Here is a 15,046-nt window from a genome sequence, read left to right as displayed (position 1 = left end):
AGCTCAAAACCAGTACAAAGGAGGAAAAGATGGCTTTTCATCTGGAAAACTGGAAAGCAAGTGACTTGGACTGGCCCAGGCAGAGACAGGATTTGGAACAATGTAGAGGTAGGGAGAATGCACCCTGAGGAAAAGAACCGCAGAGGCACAAGATGACTCTGGGGGTGGAGGTGTAGAATGGGCATTGTTCTGAAAAATAATTGAAGAGCTATACACAGAAGAGGAACCAGGGTAAGTCTGGTATCTCTCAAGGGCAGAGCCAGAATCAATATGCACACATTTCAAGGAGGCAGATTTCCACTCAATGGAAGAGCAAACTTTTTAACCGAAAAGAGTTGCCCAAAAATGAGACAGGCTGCAGGGTGAGGGAGTGAGTTCCCCATCACTGGCTAGACTGGGTGACTTCTCAGGTCCCTTTCAACTCTCAAATTTAATTTAATTTCATGCCTCAGGTTTTTTTCTTACTTAAGGATGGCAGGTACCAGGATATTTATCACTTGAGGATGGGGCCTGTTTTAGGGGTCTGTAAAGATCAACATTCTCAGACTATAGTTCATTGTTGAGCTGATGAGTTCTTCCTCTCAGGAAGTTTCTCTGGTTTAGACCTGCTCTAGTTTCCTCAATTATGCAGCAACTGCAATAATCTCTACCACCTCCTGCCCACCAACACACACAAACTCATTACCTACAAGGCAAAAGAAGAGGGAAGAGGTATTCTCTTCCTTTGTAAAACATCAGATTGACAAAGGAATCTCCTGAGCCACACTCTCCAGCTTGGGCTGCTAAGACAATCATCCCATTCTAGTGGCTCTAAAGAATTCTGGTCATCGCTGCCTCCCCTTAACCCCCCAGTGACGTCTCCACTGTGCTGATCCCTTTCTTTACAATGGAGTCTTCTCCAGGCCCACCTCCCAGATTGCCTCAGGCAGAGCAAGGCTCTACTGTGGGGCACAAGTGTGGGGAAGGGGCCAGGGTAGTGGGGAGGTGGTGAACGCGTGGCATTGCATGTGCAGGGCCCAGGGTAAAGACAGGGAATGCAGGCGTTTGCTGTGTCCTCAAAGATCCTCTAGGAACTCGTGGGCAATTTCACCCCACACTGAAAGCCCCCCTTCTCTAAAGGCTCCTCGGGGCTTGTTTTTTGTTCTGGCCACAAAGCTTGCTTAAGGCTCCCTGCTAATTCTCCTCTTCATTCAAGCCAGCCTCATTATCAATACTGCATTTGGCACAGGCTGGAGCATTATTTTACGGACAGTACTTAAGAGCTCTCAGAAAGCAATTTTCTCTGCCCAAGAATGTCCGGGGAAATACAGCATGAGAAGCATATGGCCTGATTCTGAGTTTGGGCACACTTGGGATGTGCCCTCCATCACACATACACACGCCTGCCCTCCCTGGGCACAGCATTCGAGCCTCCCAGGACTCGTTTCTCTCCCTCCCTGGGTTGTTCACCACCTCGATCATTCCTCCTTGCTGCTACAACTCCAGTACTACTGGGAAGGAACCATGGCTGAGACAGACAGGAATGTTGGTGGGGGTGCAGTGGATCATGCTTATAATCCCAGCAATTTGGGAGGCCGAGGTGGGCAGATTGCTTGAGGCCAGGAATGAGAGCAGCCTGGCCAACGTGGTGAAACGCCGTCTCTACTAAAAATACAAAAACTAGCCAGGCATGGTATTGCGTGTCTGTAATCCCAGCTACTTGGGAGGCTGAGGCACACGAATAGCTTGAACCCAGGAGGTGGAAGTTGCAGTGAGCTGAGATCACACCACTGCACTCCAGCCTGGGTAAAAGAGTGAGGCTCTGTCTCAAAAACAAACAAACAAACAAAAAAACAAACAAAAACAAAAAAACAGGAATGTTGAGGGTGCAGAAGTGTTGGTGCATAGTAGGTGGCCTAATTTTGGGCCTCGCCCCCAGCAGTGTGTCAGATGTCGAGAGACAATGCCCCCTGCCCCATGCCCTACCCACACCCCACCTGGTGTTTAGATGGTCCTGGTACTGCTTCACCTCCCCGCTGCGTGGGTGGCCACTCTCTACCAAGCTGTTGGCAGCGAGGTTCACGCCATCAATCTGAGTCATCAAAGTCTTCATCTCCTGGTCCAGGATGTCAAACCTGATAGGGGCAGAGGGAAATGAGGATGGGTGAGGCAGCAGCAGACACTTCCTTGCCAGTGGCACCCCCAGTCTCCAGAACATGTAGCTCTTGCTTTCTCCTTCCACTGCCTAAACCGTTTGTTCAGGTGAGGCAGGAGGAAGAAGACAGATATGCTGGCCCTCCTTTCTGGTTCATGGGCTTGATTTTGTGAGTTAGCATTGCCTGGAACAGGCCTTGAGAGAGTCAGTTACTTCCTACACAGGCTTCTGGCTCAACAGAGACATATGAAAGGGAGGCAGGGCTAAAGAGAGGTTACTGTGTATTTGTGTGGAGGATGTCAATTGTCACAAGGGCCACCTTCCAGGCCTCCACTTTTCTGGCTGTTGCTTTTGGACTCTGAGTCCAATGCCTTGACATCTTGATCCGAAAGATACCCTTTCTAGTCAGGTGCTCCTTTCCTGGGTAAGATAAGGAAAAGCTGCTGGGGTGGTGGTTGGGGAGAATTTGTGGTTCCGAAGGCTGATCCTTCAAGGGTAAGAGCCCAGGATTCTCCAGCATCAGTGCAGCACCACCTTGGCACTGCTCCAGAGAGTGGCCTCTCCTCCTCCTGACTCCCTGAGTTCTGGGCTTCGGCTGTTGAGATGCCTCACAGACTGGGGCATGCCTCACCATCTGGGGTACTGATGAAATCAGAACACCAGGGGTGAAAGTGGTCTTGCAGACAGGGGGTTTGCAAACTCTCTCTGTGGCCCTTCAGAGTCCCCTGGCTTAAGGACTGCCACAAAAAGCTAGAGCTGGCAGAGTCCTGGCCTCTCAACCTCCTTCTCCAGAGTAGCTCCATTTTTCCTCTGTGTGACCTAGGGGTTCCATACACAATTCATCTGAGCAAAGATTGCTATCGTTGAAAAGTAATTGAATAACTGGACTAGAGAAATTCCCTTTGTTTGAGGAACGCAAGGCCCCAGTGGGTGAAGTACTCCAGACCACAGAGCCAGAATAGAACTTGTGACTCCCAATGCCAGGATTTTGCAACAAAGGGCATCCCAGGGCCTCTCAAAGAGACCTTTGCTGATCCAGAGACTATTATCAAACTAGGTGGGAGATGGTGCCCAGACCTGGGTACAGGGAGGTGAGGAAAAGATGAGTTAACTCTGACCTGTGCTGCACCACCTCCAGGTCCTCCAGGGTGTCTGGCATTTTCATCTCGGCCAGCCACTTCTCCTTCTCACCCATCCACAGCTCACAGGCATCTGTCTCCCCAAACACCGTGTACAGGTCCAGGGCTTCCTGCAGCCTCTGTTGACGCAGGTCTGCCTGGGCCACCACCTGTTGGTAGAGCTCCCGCAGGGCCTGCAGCCGATGGGTCACGTCTGGGGAATCCCGAAACTCTTCGGGGAATCCCTGGGCCTGCTGCTCCAGATGCTTCATCACCCCGCGGCTCTCCTCCAGCTCCTCCAGGAAGTCCTTGTGCTTTTTCTCCAGGGCCCGCGTGGCCCCTTCATCCTGCCCTACATCTTCACCAGAGAGCAGCCGGTGGGCGTCTTGCAGCCAAGCCTTCAAGTCATCCGCATCGCCCTGGAACTGGAAAAAGTTCTCAGCATCCTGGAGGTTCTTCTTGCGGAAGGCAGCCAGCTCCTTCAGCTGGTTCCACTGAGCCGACACCTCCTTGATGCGGGCTTCGATCTGCGGGTGCCCAAACTGCTTGCGTGCAACCATGCCATGAGCCTCCTGGAAGATCTGCTCCAAGTGGGCATCCAGCCCACGGAGCTCGTCCTCAAAAGCCTTGTGCTTGCGCTGTAGGATGAGCACACTGGTCAGGTCTTTGCCACAGTCCAGGGAAGAATAGATCTGCTCCTTCTCCTTGATCCAGCTCTCGGCCTCATCCATCTCCCAGAAGAACTTCCAGAGTCGTTTAGACTGCTCCAGTTGGGCCTTCCGCCCAGCTGCCATGTTGCTCAGTTCCTCAAAGCACTGCTCCAGGTGGCTGATGCGGTCCTGGATGACCTGGGGGTCACAAGGCTGGTACCCTGGAAGAAATGGGGTGAAGAAGGACAAAGTGGGGGATGGGCTTCATTTATGGGCACGCTTCAGATGAGCTGCCAGGTTGGAACTACAGAAACCTGAAGCTGCCATGTCACTGGGGCTTTGGGGTTGGGTGCAGGGGGATCCCAGTTGCTCAGAGGGTGGACAGATTCTTTATAATCATTTCCCACTGAACTTCAGGGTTAAGGAAGATAAAAAGTGGGGTTAGTTCTTAATAGAAATGTACAACATAAAATTATTTTTAAAATTAATTTAAAAAAATTTTCAAGGTCATTCTTGAAAGAGGCAATGAGGTCTCTTATTTAAAACAAGAATCTGGAAACCTAAATTGTCTCAGCCATGACTTGAACTAGCAAGGAGAATGAAGGACAGATGATGGCTCCTTGGTGATTATAGGTTATTGAAGCAGTTGTCGGCTCTCTAGAGAGTCTGACTGTCCCTCAAGCTTCTTTCTCGGACCATTACTTGACGAAAGAAACAGAACTTTAAAGTTGGTTCCAGGAGATTTATCCAAGTTGGGGTGTTAGGCCAGAGGATGAGGCTCTGGCATCGGAAGCCTTAACAGGGGAGACAGACTTGGTCTCACCTTTCCCCTCAGTGAACTTCAGGGTGGCTGCAGTGATGGCCTTCACTTTGTCCCCTTGGATGGCAATGTCAGCTTCCATCAACTTGTGCTTCTGTAGCAGGTCTTCAACCTCCAACAAGTGCTTCCCAAACTCGGCAGACAAGAGGTGAACCTGGCAAAGAGAACAGCAGAAGGGAAATGAGGAGAAACAAAGAGACCTACACATTAGGAGAAGAGACCCCCTGCAAAGGGCATGTCCCTGGTGTCTGAGCAAGGGTGAGCCTAATGCAGCCAGAAAAGGGCTGCTGCTGATGACGGAAGAAGCTGCAGAGGGGGAGTGCCTACTGGGGGTGCCCATCAGCATCATCCATGGAACATCTTACAGATGCTCAAGGCCCACACTCATCTTCTGCATCAGTCTCAGGGTTGGGTCCTGGCCATGTGTATTTTCATAAAGCTCCAGGGGCAGTCTGATGTGTGTCCTCAGCTGAGACTCACTATGGCAGAGAGAGAGGTGAGGTTGCTCTTACGCTGGGAGGTCTGGATTCTAACCAGAGTCAAATTGTAATTTCTTAGAGCCTGATTCTCCAGGTTCCTGATTAATGTATGTCTCTTCAAGGCCCTGCAGGTTGGCACCGGTGCTGCCACAAACCCAAGATTTCTCGATCACCAGGGTACCATGGACCTGGGCTGGTATCACCTGCTGGAGCAGAGTGGACCAAGAGGCACAGAGGCAAGTGCAGCTAGACACTCTGCTGCCTCAGTTTCTCTATTTTGACTCAGATATGACTAGCTGGGAGGTGTCTAAGGAAGCCTGTGCTAACTGCAGGGCCCCTGAGACCCAACGTGAGTGCTGCAGGGCGTGGCAGGAGGTGGCCGCCAGGGCCCACCTTGATCTCGTCCATCCAGTCAATGCTGTGCAGCATGTCCTGGAAGAGCTTCTGCAGTGCCAGGGTGGTCTCAAGCCTCTGGCGCCGGGACCGCAGCAGCTCCTGCAGGTAGCTCCACAGGCGCAGGATATTGTCCTTGCGGGCTGTGATGCGCTTCTGGTCATGGTAGTTCTCCTTCTCCAGCTCCTGAGCCAGGTCCTCCAGGGCTCTCACACGCTCCTCATAGGCAGCCGTGTCAGTCTCGATGGCCTCGTGCTTCTTCTTGGCAGCCTCCACAGCTGCCAGGTCATACCCGAAGTTATCCTGCCCCATGGGAGAAAAACAGGCAGCTCAGTCAGACACCCCCGGGCTCATCCCCAAATGCAGGGAAAGGGCGGGTCCCTTCAGAACCAGTGTTAGATGGGAAAGCACATTCCCAAGAACTCCGCCTTCCCTTCGCAGCTGTCTTATCAGACCCAAATTCCAAGAAGTCATGTCTTACAAGAGCCTCTAAGAGAAGTTCATGGTTTTTTTTTTTTTTTAAGATGGAGTTTCACTCTTGTTTGCCCAGGCTGGAGTGCAATGGCACGATCACAGCTCACCGCAACCTCCACCTCCCAGGTTCAAGCGATTCTCCCACCCCAGCCTCCTTAGTAGCTGGGATTACAGGCATGTACCACCACGTCCGGCCAATTTTGTATTTTTAGTAGAGACAGGGTTTCTCCATGTTGGTCAGGCTGGTCTCGAACTCCTGACCTCAGGTGATCTGCCCGCCTCCGCCTCCCAATGTGCTGGGATTACAGGCGTGAGCCACCGCGCCCGGTGAGAAGTTCGTGATTTCACTTCCTGTGCTACCCGTGAGGGAGACGCAGCCTGTGTGTTACTAATGGAGCCCCTTGGTGGCCTGCTGGCACTCCCCACCCTGCCTTGAGTGGACCTGTTGGATTTGGGGCAGGAAGGGGCTGCTTCTCACTCAGAAACCATGCACCAGCAAACAGATGGTTTATTCACACGCTCTCTGGGGTGCACATACTCTCTCCAGTGCTCTCAGAATACTTGTTGTCCCTTTTTGGAAAGAACCTAATTTGATTCCAAGTTTTAAGTGAGAGGGAACAGATGCTCTGATGAAGAATAAGCCCTGGGGTCCATGCTTAGCTAGAATTATGTCACAGCACCAGAGGCCAGAGTCCAAAAGGCATGGTCGACACAGCCAAGGTGCAGTCTGTGATTTTACCATATCCCCCGAGAACCACGATTTAACATCAACTCAAACCCCAGCTGTAGTTGACGCTACAAGCCCACAAAAGACAACTTCAGCAGCCAGTTCTAGACTCCAAGGCTCTTTCCTAAAAATGAGATTTAATAAATCCTGGAGAGTTCCTCCCCAGATGCAAATCTTGATCCACCGGATCATGGGGGAGCTGGGATGCAAGCCACAAGGAGAGGCTGTGAGAAGCCAGCTTGGACTCCAGCCCAGCCAAGAGCTGGGGGCTCTGAAGAATGTCCCCTCTCCTGTCACCCAAAGCATGTCCCTCATTACCTGGGCCACGAGGCGCTGGTTTTCATTGAGCCAGGTCTCTCTCATTGCAGCCTTCCGGTCAAAGCGCCGGGCCAGTTGCTCTAGCTTCTCCTGCCGAATGAGCTCATTTCTCAGGGCCAGCTCCCGCTGATACTCAGCTTCCTCCAGGCTTTCCCAGGCCTGCACAAAGGGTGGAATGAGAATTCTTGGGGTATAGGAGAAATGCCTCAGTTTGGGGGCTCCACCTCTTTCACCCAACACTGAGTGATTTCTGGAATCGAGGTACAACCTGATGCTCTTGGGTGACGTGGTAACAGCTTAAAGATCACTAAAAGCCTTTTGGCTTTCATGTCTGGACCCATGAAAGATTCAGAGGGCACTGCTCATGAGTCTCACTTCCCTCTTCCCCTAAACCTTCCTCAGACTCTTGGCCCAAAATAATGTTTTTCACTTCTCTGAATGCTAAGTTCTTTTTTTTTTTTTTTTTTTTTTTTGAGACAGAGTCTCGCTCTGATGCCCAGGCTGGAGTGCAGTGGCACAGTCTCGGCTCTTCACAAGCTCTGCCTCCCGGGTTCACAACTTTCTCCTGCCTCAGCCTCCTAAGTAGCTGGGACTACAGGTGCCCACCACCACGCCTGCCTAATTTTTTTGTATTTTTAGTAGAGACAGGGTTTCACCATGTTAGCCAGGATGGTCTCGAGCTCCTGACCTCGTGATCCGCCTGCTTCGGCTTCCAAAAGTTCTGGGATTACAGGCTTAAGCCACCGCACCCGGCTATGCTCAGTAAGTTCTTATTGACTAATGGTTACCTCCGTTCAATATGAACTGCCAGGTGGTGGTAAGCCTCCAAGCCTCTGAAATGTCATAGGCATTTTCCTTTGGTTATAAGTAGTTAATATTCCATCTTCAAAGACAAACTCAAGGTTCTTGAGTTTGTTCTATCAAGGATAGGCTGTAAAACTGACTCCAAAAAAAATGGACTAGGAGGCTGGGTATGGCGGCTCACATGTGTAATCTCAGCACTTTGGGAGGCCAAGATGGGAGGACTGTTTGAGCTCAGTTCAAAACCAGCCTAGGCAACATCACCAGACTCTGTCTCTATAAAAAGTACAAAATTTAGCCAGGTGTGGTGGTGCACGCCTGTAGTCCCACCTACTGAGGCTGAGGTGGGAGCTTCACTTGAGCCCGGGAGGGTGAGGCTGCAGTGAGCTGCGATTGTGCCACTGCACTGCCACCTGGGTGGAAGAGTGAGACCCTGTCTCCAAAAAAAGAGGACTCAGGGACTCAGGGCATCTGAACAGGGGGATTAAAGGAGGGTGGGGGAGTAGAGTCTGACCCCTCAGAACCAGGTTCAGATAACTCCCCCAAATATTCAACATGTGGATTAATAACACCAAAGAAAGTGGCTTGGTTTAATGTGGTCCAACGACTATTCACTGTGTCCTTATCAGGAATTCAATCAATCCACCATCAATGCATAATGGAAAATGCTGTGGTACCCTGTTGATGTCAGACACGAGTTTCCCGTCGTGGGGTATGTACACTTTCTGATTGTTGGCTCTCATCCGGGACTGGATGGTAAAAAGTAGAACTTCCAGATTCCCCTTCTCTTGAAACCTGTCAAGAAAACAGAGATAGGAAGACTGGTATCTCATATCTCATGGCCAAATTTTTTTTTTGCTGAAGTCAATACGGAACTGTGGCATCTTGAAACTTAGATAGCAAAGCATATTTCCCTTTTAAGGGAAAACTAAAGAGAATCTATAGGTTTTTAAACACAGAAAAACTAAAGAGAATCTATAGGTCTGCTTACCTGTTAAAACATCTATCCTTCTCACCAACTAAGATCTAATAGGGGTTTGGGTCTTTACAATATAAACCAAAGAAAACACAATGGCCACCATAGTATTTATCATTTGCTTCTACATGGGAAGCTGAGGTATTCTGGTAATTCCTGTAAATATCAAGTTTTACTGATCAATAAAAAAAAAAAAAGAAAAAAGAAAAACCCCTTCTCTGTTCTGCAAGTGATGAGGGCTTCTTATTAGCTCTCTGGTCAATTTCTTATTGAGTGAGTCAATAAAACCCCAGGAGCAGCATTTTCCATGGAAGAGCATACTACAATGAAAACAGCTTTCACCCAGGTCCTAATGAGCCAGATCTCCTGGCAAGTCCTACAGGCCAGATGCTTCCCAGAAGGCAGGAAAGGCTGGGCTCTGAGAGGATTGTAGGTGTAGGAGACAAGAATTGGCAGCAGGATTGCTGTCTAGCATGTGGGGTACAGGCTGCAGGTATCAGGTACGTCCACATTTCTGCATGTACCCAAGTGTCCCCCCCATTTCTGCATCTTTGACCTGGCAGTCAAGGATCAGCTATATGCAGTGTCCCCACCCTGAGCCCAGTCTAATGGATCTCAGTGCTCACAGGCACTTAAGAGAACTGTGGCCATGAAGCACTGTCTACACAGCCAAGAGATAACACCCCTGTGTGCAGTGACTGGTAGACTCATAGGGGATGCTAACTGTATTGGATTTAGGGCTTCAGAAATGGGTTGGTGTCAGACCAGAAACCAGATACTTGTTAATAGTATATCCTAGAGTCAGCATTTCACCTTTCCCCATTTCAGAGTCATGAATGGAGAGTGGGGGGGTGGGGGGTGGGGGGAATAGCAGAGCAGAAGGTACCACCAGTGAGCTAGAAGCCTCTTTCAGATGAGCTGGACAAGCTAATGGCAGATAAGCCGGAACGCCCTGTGTGTATGTGTGCATGTTTGTGTGTGTGTACATGTGCACATGCGTGGTTGTATATATGTATGTGCGTTTGCACATATGGTTGTGTGTGCATATGTACATGCATGGGTGCATAGTTGTGTGTGCACGCACAAATGCATGTAGAGTTATGTGTATGTGTATGAGTGCACGGTTGTGTGTGTATGGTTGTGTGTGCATGCATGTTCATGGGTGCACAGTTGTGTGTATGGATGGTTGTGTGTATGCAGGTATGCATGTGTGTGTATGGTTGTTTGCATGCACCTGTGTGTAAGCATATGCACACAGGCTCTGCACGCACTAGGGTAGGGCAGAGGTCCTGAGAAGCAGGCTAAGTGCTCTGTTGCTGAGCAGTGACAGATGGGAGAGGAAAAGAAGGATGAACTTGATGATTCATAAGACCCTGTGCAGAGAGCTCAGGGGCTGAGAGCACAGAGGTCATCTCATCAGAAAACGAGCCCACAGCTCAGTGGCAGACCAGTGAGGAGCTTTTCAGCCTGGATTATTCAAAGAGACTCAGAAGCCTATGATTTCCTTCCTGCTCCTCCTCAGGGATCTGGGAGGAACCACTGTCTTTGGTCGTGAGTCGAGGTTTCTCATCAATGCTGGTTTCCTCTAAGCTGGTGGCTTGGGAGGAGAGTGGTGAAGAGGGGCACGAGGCAGGTGACACATGTGCAGCTCTCTAATCTTGAGCGTGTGCCTCGTAGATGCACTTCATAAGGCCCAGAACCTGGCTCTACTTTTTGGTGGTCAGTTTCCCAGCCACTGAGGACCACCCTCCCGTGTTCCAAGGCCCTTACTTGGGTGGCTTCTCCACAGTGCGGTAGGTGCTGAAGGCCTGCAGCTGCTGCTGGACGCCCGTCAGTGAGTTGGCAAACTTGCGGCTGTTCAGAACAGTGATGGTCTGCTCGATCCAGGTGAGCAGGTCCGAGGCTAGCCCGCTGTACTTTTCAATCATCTTCTCAGTCTCAATGGCATGGTCAATAACCTAAGGAATCACCTTCTTACTTATTCTCATCAGAAGGGCAAAGCCACCATTGAGGATACCAATGAGGACCACAATCAAGGTGCCCTGAAATGGGGCTCCCACCTCCTAAGCCCCGGAGTGCTCTAGGCTGGGTTTGTTCCCTGAGCCCAAGACTGTTGGTAGGGCTGCAGGAGTGGACGGGAAGTGGGTGAAGCCCTCGTCTTGCCAATCGGCAGTGAGCTGGCCTGTTAGGGATTGGGAGCAGCTCAATTGCTAGAGAAGATTGCTAGAGAAGATTGGTAAGCTTGCTGTGCCAGGATGCCAGCCACTTAGGGGCCAGGGTTTTGTTCATTTTTAAATGTTCATGAGGAGTCAAGGGCTGCCAGCCATTGTCTTTACTAAACACGAGGCACAGAGATGAATGAGAAATGGTACCTATCCTTCAGGAGCTAAGAATCTATCTAGCAGAGGAAAGGAATCTAGCATGAGGGTCTCTACCGATGGGTGAGTTTCTGGTATACTGTGGGTGCCTAAGAGGTCGGCAATCACAATAAACAAACCACATAAAAGCCTGGAGGGTTCCTGTGGGGATGTTCATGAGACATGCGTCTTAGGTGGACCAGGTGGATGCCAGGCACAGAGCAGCCGCCTGTGGTATCTTTCAGGACAGACCATCAACCTGCTTTGGAATTCAGCTCAGGAGCCACCAATGCTGCCAAGGGCAGCTTTAGAGGAAGTTAGGGGGTAGGGGAGCTGCACTCTTCACCCTTTCTTAGATTGGAAAGGGGGCCGCTCTGTCTGGATCTGGCAAACAGGGGAAGGGTGACACTTTGGTTCCAAAACAGCTTGTACCTTGCCGACACGCTTGCCCTCCACTGCCAGCACCTTCATCTTGGAGAAGTAGTGGTAAAATGCCACCACATAGGTGATGATGGATTTCTCATCAGGGTTTTCCGTAAAGACATCTGTTGGGGAAAAGGGTGTACTCTCAGGACCAAACTGGAAGCCAGGAAAGTCAGGCTCAGAGGATTTATCCCCCATTCCTCCAGCATGAAGTTCAGCTACAGGCATAAAGTGACAACCAACAGAGCAAGAATGGAAGACTGTGATGAAATCCATTTTAGAACCACAAATTACAAAAGAAGAAAAGAAGAAAGATCCAAAGTCCATCTCCAAACAGACCAGGCAGGCATGGGAACCAGCATGGAGCAGAGAAGCAGGCCCAGAGCAGAGCCTGGCCCGGCCACTGCCCCTCACTGTGCCCACAGCTTGCCCAGCACCTGGGCTGGCCTACAGAAGTCCTGCAGCTGAGCTCCTCTAGCACAGCGAGTGCATCCCTCATTGCTGCAGCAAAGGCTGGCAGGGGTGGGTGTGGCTCACCTTCGGGGTCGAGGAGCGGGATGATGCCCAGCTGGCGCTCAGCCACATCAAATGCGTGCTCCAGGTTGTGCCGGGCATTGGAGTCCTTCAGCTTATCAAAGTCGATCAGGTCGGGCCTGGGGACAAAGCTGGACTGTGAAAAGGGAGTGGCCACAGCATCCCCACCAGCAGGGCAGCCCTAGTATGAAGCAGACACTGTGCAGAGGCAGGCGGTTTGTCGGACAAGAGGAGTGAAAGGAGGAGACGGGAGCAGAGGAGAGGGGGCAAGTGTGAGCCTCGGCACATGAGGGAAGTGGGTGGCAGACATGCTGGGATTTAAGGAAAGTGGGGGTGCTATGGGGTGCTGAAGGGGAGAGGAGAAGGAACAGCGGAGGTCACATTTCTGTGACTCCATGTTAAATGCAATGTGTCCAAATATTCCCAGGGAGTCTGTCTCAGTCAGTCCCCTTGGCTGTCCCTTCCCTCTTACCGATGCTTGTGTATCAGGGCATTAAAGGCCAAGCCATCCTTCCAGCTGGAGGTAAAGTTGGTGACATTGACATGAGGGTAGCTGCATCCAAGAGAAACAGTAAGAGCTAAGAATTAGATTTTCTGTAGTCCCAAACAAGTGTACAAACTGAGGGCCAATATACCAGGAAAGAAATGGAACTGTCCTTTCTTGAGCCAGGTCACCAAGAGGGGGCAGCAGCTAAGCCACACACAGAGGCTCCCCCATCAGATGTGAACACCACACAGACCCCCCAGTCTGCCTGCAGGTAACTTTGGAAAAGAATCCTGTATTCCAGGCCTCAAAGAATCAGGTCAGGACAGACTTTGCATCAATTACAGGCAGGCAGCTGTAGTTCTGGGTGATGCTGTCTAGTGTCCCTCTGGGGATGGCAGTGCTTGTGGGGAGCAAGGGGCTGGTGGGGGACGTGCTGACAGCTGGTTCCCAGGGCATACCCTGCCGTCTTCATCTGACACCACAACAGCAACGCATCCTTGGCTGAGCGTGTTTCACGACCTTCATGACTTGGGACAACGATATCCTGAATCTGAGGGTAGGAGAACAAGAGAGATTTGACGAGAATTCGCATCTGGATCTGTGCCTTCCTGCTGTCCCTGGGAGGCTCCCTCCCTTGTCCCTCTGCTGTAGCTGCCAGCCCCGCAGCAACACCACACCCTGAGGCCCTGGGCCCCAGCAGCCTGTTTCCCTGCCTCAGTCAGCCAAAATGGCACAGGGACAAGACAGCTGTAATTGGATAACTCTAATAGAATTTGGAGAATCAGTGATGAGATGCCCCGATTCCTCCTCTGGACGTGCAATGCCCCTTGAGGCTGTGGAACAACATGAATGCTGGTGAGTACTGTACTTTCATTAGCAGCTCCTCTTGCCTTTCCATTCTCCCCAACTCTGCTGCTATTGTTGTTCAATTTTACACATCCATGGAGAGTGAGATCGGACATCCAGGACCACTTGGTTGAGGTCTTTAGTCCGTGAGTTGTATGCTGTCTTCTTTCTCCTGCCCTCACCTCCTCGGGCAAGGTTCTTTCTGTCCCCCTGTTTTCCTCCCCTTCCCCTTTCTAAATTTCCTTACAAATTATCTGGACTTTGAATTTCAGGGTGAGAAGAGAAAAGTTTCTAACTGGAAAATATACACACGGATCCTCTATACAATTTTTGCAATTTCTGAATCTAATTATTTCAAAAACCAAGAAGTTACATATGTAGGGGGAGGAGGCTAAAAAGCTAATCTTCCAGCCAGATATCAACCCAGCTACCAATTAACTTCTATCTTCTCCCCGAAAAGACTATACTACTGAGTGAGCAGCTCCCCCTGAGCTTCAATGATTTGGGGTGATACAAGCACTATCCCACATGGAAGATTTACAGACTCCCAGAATGTGCACTAACACCCCCACTCTGTTCACCATTTTAGAAGATTCCCAGGCCCTGTGCAGCCTTGAGGGCTCCCTTGACTTCCTCTGCCCCCCAGGAACCTACCTGGAAGCGGAGGATGATGGTCCAGATGAGGCCCAGGACCAGGCGGTGGTTGCCGTCTACAACGTCGTGGGAGCCCATGTTCTCCAGGTGCACACGCTGCTCCTTGAGGAACTGGAGAGCCTTGTCCACGTTCTCCAGGCAGTGGATGCGCATCTTCCCCTTGGTGGGCTTTGGCTGGGGGACAGCAGTGGCCCCCGTGGGCATGGAGGAACTGCAGTCATCCCAGAGGCCGCAGCCTAGACCAGCTCTTGTCATAAGCACCCACCCTCCACTCTCTTGGCCAAACTCCAAGTCCTATGGTCATTCATTGACACTATTCAGTGCTTTCCTTTCAGCAAAGCTCAGAGATTCCCTCCAACAAGCACCCAGAGATTGGCAACCAGGCTGCATCAGTGCCCTTCCAGGGCTGAACAAAGCCCTCTGAGTGGGCGAAAAATGGCATTTGCATAAGATAACATAACATTTGGTTAACTGATCACTTACTATGTGCCAGGCACAGTTCTAAGAACTGTTTACTGCCAGTCAGTGTTAAGAGTGACTTTTAGCTTGGTGATTGATAATGGGTTCATCCCTGCCAATCAACCTTCTCCTCTCCCCTGATGATAACTGCCTCATCTGATGGGTTCCCCATGGTAACTGTCTCTAGTGGAATTTCAATGCAGGGTGAGAGACAGAACTTCAGCATGGAGTTGAAAAGGCAACATTTCATTCAAGCCTTTTCATTCAGACTCTGAGGATCTCAGAATAACTTCATCAGGTACAGGTATCATTGTCCTCATTTTACACATGGGGGAAATGGAGGAAAAGAGGGTCCTGCCTGATAGGCCCAAGGACACAAAGCTTACTCTGTGCTGA

At 50.6% G+C, this 15,046-nt stretch overlaps 1 protein-coding gene across 3 annotated transcripts in view; it reads right to left on the bottom strand.

The window, feature by feature from the left end:
- Positions 1-15,046, bottom strand: part of SPTB (spectrin beta, erythrocytic) — a 138,384-nt gene that overhangs the window by 43,649 nt on the left and 79,689 nt on the right. For all 3 annotated transcript variants that reach the window (XM_023232409.2, XM_023232391.2, XM_023232401.2), the window contains 12 exons: positions 14,192-14,365; positions 13,150-13,241; positions 12,677-12,757; positions 12,208-12,323; positions 11,680-11,792; positions 10,661-10,848; positions 8,592-8,709; positions 7,114-7,272; positions 5,595-5,897; positions 4,726-4,876; positions 3,253-4,123; positions 1,977-2,114 (listed from right to left, as the gene is read on the bottom strand). In XM_023232409.2, coding sequence (XP_023088177.2) covers positions 1,977-2,114; positions 3,253-4,123; positions 4,726-4,876; positions 5,595-5,897; positions 7,114-7,272; positions 8,592-8,709; positions 10,661-10,848; positions 11,680-11,792; positions 12,208-12,323; positions 12,677-12,757; positions 13,150-13,241; positions 14,192-14,365 — 2,504 coding nt within the window. The remainder of the gene's footprint in view (positions 1-1,976; positions 2,115-3,252; positions 4,124-4,725; positions 4,877-5,594; positions 5,898-7,113; positions 7,273-8,591; positions 8,710-10,660; positions 10,849-11,679; positions 11,793-12,207; positions 12,324-12,676; positions 12,758-13,149; positions 13,242-14,191; positions 14,366-15,046) is intronic.

The sequence above is a fragment of the Piliocolobus tephrosceles genome, chromosome 6, assembly GCF_002776525.5.
Source record: "Piliocolobus tephrosceles isolate RC106 chromosome 6, ASM277652v3, whole genome shotgun sequence".
Lineage (NCBI taxonomy): Eukaryota > Metazoa > Chordata > Mammalia > Primates > Cercopithecidae > Piliocolobus > Piliocolobus tephrosceles.
Note: the sequence above shows the minus strand (reverse complement) of the source record. Positions and strands in the feature narration are given on the sequence as shown.